This window comes from Anneissia japonica, unplaced genomic scaffold (genome assembly GCF_011630105.1).
Source record: "Anneissia japonica isolate Jap-2015-1 unplaced genomic scaffold, ASM1163010v1 scaffold6417_len956965_cov193, whole genome shotgun sequence".
Classification (NCBI taxonomy): domain Eukaryota; kingdom Metazoa; phylum Echinodermata; class Crinoidea; order Comatulida; family Comatulidae; genus Anneissia; species Anneissia japonica.
Genome location: NW_022713977.1, coordinates 851,882 through 862,558, shown reverse-complemented (window position 1 = coordinate 862,558; position 10,677 = coordinate 851,882). Strand labels below are relative to the sequence as shown.

The following is a 10,677-nucleotide window of genomic DNA, read 5'->3' as shown; positions in this document are numbered from 1 at the left end:
ATTAATAAACTTGATCAAAGTATATTCTTTCAATTGAACATATTAGAGTTTATTTTAAATCCATTTTATGACACTGTAGATAAAATTGAATTATTAAAAAATCTTACCCATTATCAGACGTGAAGATGACTAACGTATTGTCAATCGCTCCACTCTTCTCTAATTCATCCATCACTTCTCCTACTTGCCAATCCAATTCCGCTAATGAGTCGGTGTAGTCACCACCTAATGTTGAATTTCTATATGGTTTACCAGCGAAATGAGGAACATGGGGATGGAAAAATGAATACATGAGCAAAAACGGAGTTCTTGTGCAGGAGTATTTTTGGATCAAGCTACGAGCTGCTCTAGCTTGCCGCTCAGCTAAATTTATCAAATTGACTGGCTGTTCGATAATTTCGTCTCCAAGCATTAATTGACAAGGTGCATGGTATTCGATACAGGTCTCACGATCGCAGTCATCGAGAGGAAAAAAACATTTATTGCATGGACAATCCATATGAGATACTGGAATCCCAAAAAACTCATCAAAACCATGGTGCAGAGGCAGAAACTCTCTATCGCGTCCAATACCGAGATGCCACTTGCCGATGAGGGCTGACATGTAACCTTGTTTTGCTAGCATTTCTGCGATTGTGACTTCCTGATGCGGTAGTCCGTCCGTCATCACTTGAGTAAAGACGCCCGTGGCATTTTCATTGTCACCATTTGTCCAGATACCTGCGCGGCCGGGATACCGCCCGGTAAGTAGACCAGCCCTTTAAAAAATAATAAAACAATTATTAATATTATTATCAACATCATCATCATCATCACCATCAAAATCATCATCATCTTTATCATTATTAATATTATTATTACTATTGTTATAAGTATTATTAATCATTAAAATGTTTAAACGCACAGTGTAATAGATGATGTTCATTTCAACGTTGATAATGAAAAATAGATAAAGATAAAAATGATAATAAAGTTGATCAATAATAATAGTATTAGCAATGATAATAATAATGAATTACAATAGTTCAGTTCATGTCAGTTTTCTTTATTTGCACATAAAAATGCACAGTAGAAAATACACTCAATACACAAGCAATTATAATAATAATAATAATAATAATAATAATGATAATAATAATAAATTATTATTATTATTATTAATAATAATATTATTATTATTACTATTATTACTATTATTATTGTTATTATTATTATTAGTATTTATATTATAATTAATATTATTATTGTTTATTATTATTATTAGTATTTATATTATTAATATTATACAAAATTAAAAAATAAGCATTAACATGAATGGAAAATTGCTGTAGGCCTACTACCGTGATGGACTGCACATCGGAGCAGCACTATAAAATTGTGTAAATTTCAATCCATTTCTTTCCAAAGCATCGATGTGTGGTGTTGACGATAAGGGGTTCCCATAAGACTGAAGGTCACCGAATCCCATGTCATCGGCAAGCAATATAACAATATTAGGTTTATCGAGCGAGTCCCCATGGCAACACCAACCGGAGCAAAGCAAAACTAATATTAATATAGCTGAAGATGCTGGTTCATTCACTGGAACAATCATCTTGTAAGCTGAAATAGACCTGTAATAATAAGGTAAATATTTTGAAACGATTAAAAATTAATAAGTGGGATATAGAGTATTACTCCGAGCAAAAATTCAAATTCCATTTCAAAGTATAGTCCTTGTAGATTTACAGCACAAGCAGGCATACGATAACATACAAATAAATGCACCTACAAAAAGCGCATAGATACTTTTTTTTTCCTGTATTTTGCGCTTCATATCAAATTTAAGCCCATTAACAATTAACCTACAAATATGTTGGTAAGCAGATTGACAGGGAAGATGTACAGAAGCAGATAAAGCCATCATCCCCAGCGATAACGTCCCCATACTGCTTATGCCTAGACTCAACATTGCATTAGGCCTACCATGAAAGCCCCATACTGCTTATGCCTACAATTAACATTGCATTAGGCCTACTGTAAAATTATAATAGCAACGAAAAGTATAAAAACATCAGATATGGGGTAGTAGAAAATGCCATAGACTACCGTTACAACTACTAATGATTAATGTATGTATTTTAGACGGTATAAACCAACTGTTTTATCTACATGTATTGAATATTCGTAAACAATTTAATTTTGAATTGTAATTTACATTAAATGAAGTACGGTACAGTACCTAATAGGCCTATATAAAAAATGCAATTTACATAAAATAATTTTTAAGAAATGAGGAAAAAAGAGAAAATGTTTAACTGACCTGGGTGAGGTAGTTCCCGATGGAGTTTCGGTGAATATGAAACATTTATGAACATCAGTTGGCCTAAGGCAAAATCAGTATGCAGGTATATTGTGTTTGAAATATGCATTGTTGTTTCAAGCAATTAATAAAATATATTATAGCAAAAATTTTAATACACTCTGCATAATACGTATTATTGAAACATGTATAAATTGCGGGTTATGAATTACATTGGTTTGATAACAAAGATCTTATAAACACAAGATAGCGTTCTCCGGGATTTACGCGTGCAAATTCTGTAATAAGGCATGAATGGCGCCCTTTTGCTAAATTGGAAACTTTTGACCCTTGACCGCTCTGATCTGACCATACAGTACACCGCCTGTGAACAGCAGAACAGGAACCATCTCAGATCCATGGCAACAGATAGGACGCCCTCTTCCAAAACTTATTACTTTTTCTCTTCGGTAATAGCGCATGAATGACGCCCTCTTGCTAAATAGGAAACTTTTGAACCTTGACCGACGCTTCTATTTGTTACGCCTAAATCGCGGAGAACGCTATCTTGTGTTTATAAGATCTTTGTTTGATAATAACTGGCACGTCCAGTCAGGACAGCTACACATGAATAATTACACGCACATACAAATCCGATATACGCGGTGGAGCGATGTGGGGCGACGTCTGCGATAGATGAGATTTGCCCAACGGGAAGGCCGATTTCCCCCGACGATAGCAGGGAAGCCAAGAACTGTGGTGGCGCCAGGACTTGCCCGACGAAGGGGCTAAAATGAGCATTTGTCATAACAGAACGCAAATTATTTTTAATTAGTCTAATTGAATTATTATTATTATTATTGTTGTTGTGATGAAAAGTTAACACCTGTCTCTTATACACATCTCATATTCTAGTTAAAAATGCAAACTATGAATAGTTTGACAATATAATAGTAAAACTCATATAGAGTCATCATGTGCCGTTCAAATAAGGGAAACTTTGACAAGATTCAAAGGGCTAAATTTATTTTAGAGGCACATTCTGTAAAAATGACATAGAATCTGTTTTTCTCCCCAAGAAATAAATTAGTTTCTGTTCGACGAGGAGGTCATGGTAGGCACCCACAGACTAAAAATTTGAAAATAATTTTCATTTTATCTCCCTTTTAAAAAAAAATATTTGACGAATTTAGGGGTCCCTTTAATCCGTCACTGAATTACAGTCGATGTTAGAAACACATTTTGCTGTTATGTATGAAGTTCTTTTGGGTTAAGGTGCTAGATTGAGCACCCTATAGGTAAGGGACCCTGGAGTTGGGGGCTCTAGCGCACGAAATCGCATAGGCGTTGCGCCACTGTGTGGAAGATCTAGACCACCTCAGCCCCCCCACTGAATTAAGGACATTCGTTACGGCACCTCTAGATGGCCACCTCTTTTCAAACCCTTTTCTAGTTTTTAGTTTGTAGCTACTTTTAACATTTTCCACAGTTTTCCATATAATTTTCATTGTCATTTGTATGTTTTTATTCTGTACTGATCTCGTCTTCTTTTTGTAAATTTTTGGCATTGTACTTTATATATATGTTTTTATTATACTCACCGGCCAAGCAATACAATTTTCTGTATATTTGTAAGACCAAGAACATTTCTTGCGTCTTGAGAATCTTGAAATGCCACTCTCAGGCTTAAATATGAATATAACATTTTTTTCTATACTTTTCTTTATAACTTTGTGAAAAATAAGGCTGGCGGGCCGGCCGCCTTCCCCCTCCCCCTTAATTCCGCTACTGGTCGATAACTACAGTAGGTGCTGTTTTACTGGGATGCTTTAACTTAAAGTTTAGTTAACTTAAAATTTCAATTATGCTCAAGTTCGAACTCTGAAGCTGTCCTAGTGGCTTGCGATTTTTTTTTTCCGTACGAAACATTTGCATGAAACTTCACTCGGATTGACTCGACTCGAGTTCGATACGAGGAGCAAGAGCAGCCACTTCGCAATGTCGTGACGCTCGAGTTTTACTATTATAGCTCTTTCTATATGTTTACCTACGGGATGTACTTGTGTAACTGTGACCTTCTTGTATGTTATTAATATGTTAGTATAATATCTACAACAGATAGTTGACCCGCACAGGCTCGTATTAAGGTCAATCGACAATAGGCAGCTTTCGATTACACGACGACGGTAGGACGTAGAACGTAATGACGTCACTAAAGTCATCTGCGCATGTGAGAACGTTAAGGTCACCTCGTCGAGTAAATTCTGGAACGCAATTTGGCCAAATCTACGTAACGTATGACGCCAGGTAGGACGGTCACGCATGAGTAATTCTGTTCTGGCGTCGCGTCACCGCACAAATCGAAAGCTCCCTATAACGAACATACACACAACATAGCTTTACCTTTACAGGCATGCACAGTTAAAACCAAGAATTATTTATTATTGATGGTGATGCATAATGAGTGTTCATGTAGAGTATGACAAAGTCACGAAGACGCACTGTATCACCACACACGTTGCAATTTCTTTATTTTAATTATTGCAATGCTTTAACTAATTATTCTGTCTTATGTCAAGTAAAAGCCTACTCAGAATATGACTACACTGCAAGTGTCAAGGTAGACTTGCCACAAGTCGCTTGTTATAGTTTTCCTTTATTTTAGACAGCGCCGCCAACGAGTGAATAAAGTTCAGTTATAAATAAGTCATATGGTCGTAACAAGCTAATTCGAAAAAAAAAGAAATCGAGTATGGGACCCCAATTACATTTGGTATGGCGCGCATTAAGTGCAATAAAAAGTAAATAAACCAAAATTAGGGCCTGGAACCCAGGCTAGCGTCAAGGGTACGTGGCATCGGCGGAAAGTCTTTATGTGATATCCGCAGTGAATGCGACTACGTGAAAGAGCAAAGTGTCGCTCAGCTTAAAATTGTTCTCTTTCCAAAAACTTGTAATGTGCGACAAAATAATAATTCTAAGACTCTGGTCATCCTTCTGGGAGCAAGCAGACTACCAAAGAATCGAATGTTGTCCGCTGTGACCGGCCACACACTGCGTCGTACGACTGCCGGCTGACGAATTCATATTTCCTATTTCTTTTTTTTTTCTTTTTTTGTGTCTTTTTTTTTCGTCTTGTTGTGCAGTACTGTTGTTGTGTCCTTGGTCCTAGTTTAGATTCTCTGTCTGTACTTTTTTCAGGTTGTCCTGACACAAGATTTTCGTATCCTGTCTTCTTTCTTCAACTTTGCATACCTTATAAAAGTTTCTGTTACATATATTTGAAATGGAAATAAATGTTACGTCGTACCATCGAAAGATCCCTATTCTTAAATAGATGGAGTAAAATATAATGAATACTTAACCATTAACATTTGTGTGATATTTTGCGATAGATAATACGAGTATTTAAGGGTAGTTTTTTACAATCTTTATATAAGGGCAGAAGACTGTCCGCGTATTGAGACGGGCAATCGCAACATGAAGGGAACGGCGTGCATCCTGGATCGCAGCACAGCTGATGCAACTCGTCCTCTTCCTTTAGCGTACTTTCGGAATAAGCTACTTTATTCGTTTCTTGTTGTAGTAATTGGGTCATTTCTGCAACTAAGGCTTCGCTGGTTCTACCAATATCATCACGTTCTTCTGGATCTAAAAGTAGGTCATAGATTAGCGGAGGATCTTGAATCGTAAGCGAGCTGTTGGACCTACACATCTCATCAAATGCATCACCGTCGCATCGTATACTGCATTCGGTTAAAAAATGTGCTTTGTAGGTGGTCGTGCGAATAGCAAATGGTCCCCTTTCGGGATCCGGTGTGATGTCATAAAACAACATTGATTCTCTTGGACTCTGTTAACAAGAAACAGACAACTACAACAATAAACATTCACTTGAAATACAATACATGTTTAATAATAGTATGTCTTAAATAAGTATACTTTTATAATCGTCTACATAATCGAAAATAAATATTAGATTAGTACATAAAATTTTGATAAACATTTTTGATTAAAATAAATGTAAATAAAATTGCAATAATAAAAAAAAAATTTATTATTGAGAGAAAAAATGCATACATATCTTTGTTAAAAAGAAGACCTAGTACCTATCAGCTTAATAAGGGTACACACCTTTCCGTTCTTGAATAACACACTAGAAAAATCGAAACCATCGAGTTCCACATTTTGGCTGTCAGAGGGCAACCCGCTTATGCTTCTGAGTGTCGGCCAGATATCGAGATGACTTAAAAACTCCGCTGACACGCCTTGTCTGATGCGCCCTTTCCAGTACGCTACTGTCGGCACACGTACTCCACCTTCAAATGTTGACAATTTTCCACAGCGAAATACCCCAGAGAATCCTCCCAGTTTTTTCTCTACAAGATCGGGACTAAAAAAGATTTAAAATAAATCTTTTGATTATATTGATTAATCAGTAATAATCAGTACAACATGTGTTTCATAATAATAATAACCAAAATAATAATGGGCGAGGATATTGTGTTGCCAACGACCGACCGAAACTTTCTCTTTTGCAAGCATAGGCCTATGTTTATACCAAGGACCGTTTTTCTAATTAATAACATTAGTTCAAAACTTATTCTAAATATATATTTAACTAGTAATTACCCATTATCAGAAGTTAGAAGAACCAGTGTATTTTCGAGAACACCACTGTTTCGTAGTTCAGTCATGACGTCTCCAACCTCTCCATCAAATTCTGCAAGAGAGTCTGTATAGTCTCCGCCAATGGTTGTATTTCTAAAACGTTCCCCTGCAAAATGAGGTACATGCGGATGTAAAGAAGCGTACATGAGAAAAAACGGTGTTCCTTCACATGAGTTAGACTGGATGAAGCTTCTGGCGGCTCTTGTCTGTCTTTCCGCCAAAGATATCAAGTTGACTGGTTGCTCAATAATCTCATCGTCGAGTAGTAATTGACATGGGGCTTTAGCTCTCTGACAACCTGAGTTGCAGTCATCATTTGGAAAGAAACATTTATCGCATGGGCAATCTGCATGCGAATTTGGAACACCAAAGTAATGATCAAATCCATGATGTGTTGGCAGATATTCTTTTTCAGGACCAACACCAAGATGCCATTTGCCGATGAGAGCAGACTTGTAGCCTCGGGTGGCAAGCATTTCTGGAACAGTTGTTTCATTGAGTTTCAGTCCACCAATGTTCTCCTGGAGGAAGATAGCGTTGTTGACATCATTCCAAACTCCTGTTCGGATCGGATAACGACCAGTGAGAAGTGCTGCTCTGTTCAGACATAAAATAATTGATGGATTGAACCAAATATAAAATTTTATTTGTTTCTCGTATTTGTCGTATCTTTATTGGAACCATGGCGATTTAGAATAAGCCTATCATATTACCAAAAGCAGTTGTTATGATATTCTTTTATTTTGGCCTTCTATAAATGTCCATTAACTGATTGTTGTTATACCCTCAAACCATGCCAATATTGTAATCTATAGACTTGCCACAAGTCTCTGATTTATTGGTTTTTCTTAAAGAGACAAGGTATAAAGACTTTCGAAGAGCGGCACCAACGTCTGCTTATTATAGAGAAACTTTCCCAAAAAAGTATACTATGGAACGCCATGCAAATAAGCAAAATGGAACGCCAAAATCGATTTATTTTTAAGCATTTTCACTGAGTAAGACAAAGTTTAAGGACTGGGACCCAGTCTATGTAATCTAATGAAATCGTTCAAACTCAATAAACTCTTCTAGTTTGATAGACAGCGGAAATAGAATATAATCAAAGAGATGTAGGAAATGTGTGTAATGCTGTGATGCGTGATTCAATATCAAAATACCTTGCCGGGCTGCAGATTGGTGAGGCACTGTAGAATTGTGTGAATTTTATTCCTGCTTTTATCAGGGCGTCGATGTTCGGTGTGTGCGACAGAGGATTTCCAAAGGACTGCAGGTCACCATAACCCAAGTCATCGGCCATGAAGATTACGATGTTTGGCGGTTTACCGTCAATACACTGGACATGGTTGGGAGGAGGTACAGTCAACAGAATAACGATGAGTTTAAGTAGTTCAGTAAAACGTGTTGTAGTGGCAATATTGGCACGACTGCAACTCATTGTTTGATGTTACAACCTACAAAGAACATCATTAGTTGTAAAATCGTTGTTACATACATGCCCACAATTTAAATTCAAATCTTTTGGACTAATTATTACAATTATTTATTTTTCTCATGCTGGATGAATTATATGTTCTTTTCAATTTACACAGAAGGACAACAGACGAATAGGTCTTTCTCATTATTCGAATATTTTCAGTTTGTTTTTTAACCTTTGACCGTAATGGTAATGGTTGTAGACTTGAAGAGTGCATAGGGAGCTTTGGATTGCACGACGACGGTAGGACGTAGAACGTAATGACGTCACTAAAAGTCCTCTGAACATGCGAGAACGTTAAGTTCTCCTAGTCGCCTGGATTCTAGGACGCAATTTGGCCAAATCTATACGTATGGACGCCCGGCTATAGGACGGTGACGCATCAAGGGTGATTCTGTTCTAGCGTCACGTCGTCGCACAAATCGAAATCTCTCTGATGTCTCTATGCGCTTTTAAAAAATAGAAGTCGAGTAAAAGAAACAAAAGAGGATGAAGAAGAGACAAACAAAGAAGAAATAATAAAATTATCAACATAAAAAGAAAATTATTAGATGAATGAGAAAAGTAAGTGTGCCGGCATTAAATAAAAAAATTGATCATAAGATTGTTCTAAACCACTAGGCCAAAGTTTAATATGCGAGATATCAGTTTAAAAAGCCTAAAAAATATGTCGTGATCACATAATATTAAAAAATTACTAGTAATAACAAAACATATTGAATACATACGGTTTTTCAACAATTCAGTGGTGATACGTTTCTTACAGAGCTTCAAATTCGCCGATTGAGCTCACAAACTTAGCACTGAGATATAAGCCAATATTATAACGACTTTAAATACCATGTTAAAGTGTAAATACATTATCATAAGCAACAATAACGACAGAGGTTTTCGAGGACAGAGATCAATTGTCATAATTTCAAGTCCAAATAAATACATGTATCAATTTACTAATCATTATTCATGGAATATTGTTTCAAACGAAACGGGTATGAATTAGCAGCAAGAAAAATAAATATATCAACTTTAATGTCAATACCGGTATATATTAATTATTTGTACAAAAGATTAACCTTAAACTTACATGAATTACAGGAAATATTTTAACATATTACAACATATTTCTTTGAATTAGAATATATGACGCCTTTTTGTTATATAAAAACCAATACCATATATATACTGTCTCTTATACACATCTAGATGTGTATAAGAGACAGCAGACGAATAGGTCTTTCTCATTATTCGAATATTTTCAGTTTGTTTTTTAACCTTTGACCGTAATGGTAATGGTTGTAGACTTGAAGAGTGCATAGGGAGCTTTGGATTGCACGACGACGGTAGGACGTAGAACGTAATGACGTCACTAAAAGTCCTCTGAACATGCGAGAACGTTAAGTTCTCCTAGTCGCCTGGATTCTAGGACGCAATTTGGCCAAATCTATACGTATGGACGCCCGGCTATAGGACGGTGACGCATCAAGGGTGATTCTGTTCTAGCGTCACGTCGTCGCACAAATCGAAATCTCTCTGATGTCTCTATGCGCTTTTAAAAAATAGAAGTCGAGTAAAAGAAACAAAAGAGGATGAAGAAGAGACAAACAAAGAAGAAATAATAAAATTATCAACATAAAAAGAAAATTATTAGATGAATGAGAAAAGTAAGTGTGCCGGCATTAAATAAAAAAATTGATCATAAGATCGTTCTAAACCACTCGGACTGTCCATCATACACATCTCTGCATTCGGTTAAAAAATGTGCTTTGTAGGTGGTCGTGCGAATAGCAAATGGTCCCCTTTCGGGATCCGGTGTGATGTCATAAAACAACATTGATTCTCTTGGACTCTGTTAACAAGAAACAGACAACTACAACAATAAACATTCACTTGAAATACAATACATGTTTAATAATAGTATGTCTTAAATAAGTATACTTTTATAATCGTCTACATAATCGAAAATAAATATTAGATTAGTACATAAAATTTTGATAAACATTTTTGATTAAAATAAATGTAAATAAAATTGCAATAATAAAAAAAAAATTTATTATTGAGAGAAAAAATGCATACATATCTTTGTTAAAAAGAAGACCTAGTACCTATCAGCTTAATAAGGGTACACACCTTTCCGTTCTTGAATAACACACTAGAAAAATCGAAACCATCGAGTTCCACATTTTGGCTGTCAGAGGGCAACCCGCTTATGCTTCTGAGTGTCGGCCAGATATCGAGATGACTTAAAAAC

At 36.0% G+C, this 10,677-nt stretch overlaps 2 protein-coding genes across 3 annotated transcripts in view; both read right to left on the bottom strand.

Annotated features, from left to right (window-relative positions):
* Positions 1 to 103: 103 nt before the first annotated feature.
* Positions 104 to 2,386, bottom strand: LOC117108848 (steryl-sulfatase-like). The gene is made up of 3 exons (XM_033251016.1): positions 2,303 to 2,386; positions 1,341 to 1,613; positions 104 to 758 (listed from the first exon to the last, which is right to left on the bottom strand). The coding sequence occupies exons 2-3, from the start codon at positions 1,592 to 1,594 to the stop codon at positions 104 to 106; spliced, it is 909 nt and encodes a 302-aa protein (XP_033106907.1). The 5' UTR covers positions 1,595 to 1,613; positions 2,303 to 2,386.
* Positions 2,387 to 4,799: 2,413 nt separating this feature from the next.
* Positions 4,800 to 10,677, bottom strand: part of LOC117108855 (arylsulfatase A-like) — an 8,899-nt gene continuing 3,021 nt past the window's right edge. Inside the window, exons 1-5 of one of the 2 annotated variants that reach the window (XM_033251026.1) lie at positions 9,158 to 9,289; positions 8,113 to 8,406; positions 6,914 to 7,549; positions 6,416 to 6,674; positions 4,800 to 6,134 (exon numbers count right to left, since the gene is read on the bottom strand). In XM_033251026.1, the coding sequence (XP_033106917.1) occupies positions 5,649 to 6,134; positions 6,416 to 6,674; positions 6,914 to 7,549; positions 8,113 to 8,390 (1,659 nt within the window). In that variant the 5' untranslated portion in view covers positions 8,391 to 8,406; positions 9,158 to 9,289 and the 3' untranslated portion in view covers positions 4,800 to 5,648. Of the gene's footprint in view, positions 6,135 to 6,415; positions 6,675 to 6,913; positions 7,550 to 8,112; positions 8,407 to 9,157; positions 9,290 to 10,677 lie in introns of those variants that run through there. The other variant, XM_033251027.1, reaches the window with a different exon arrangement.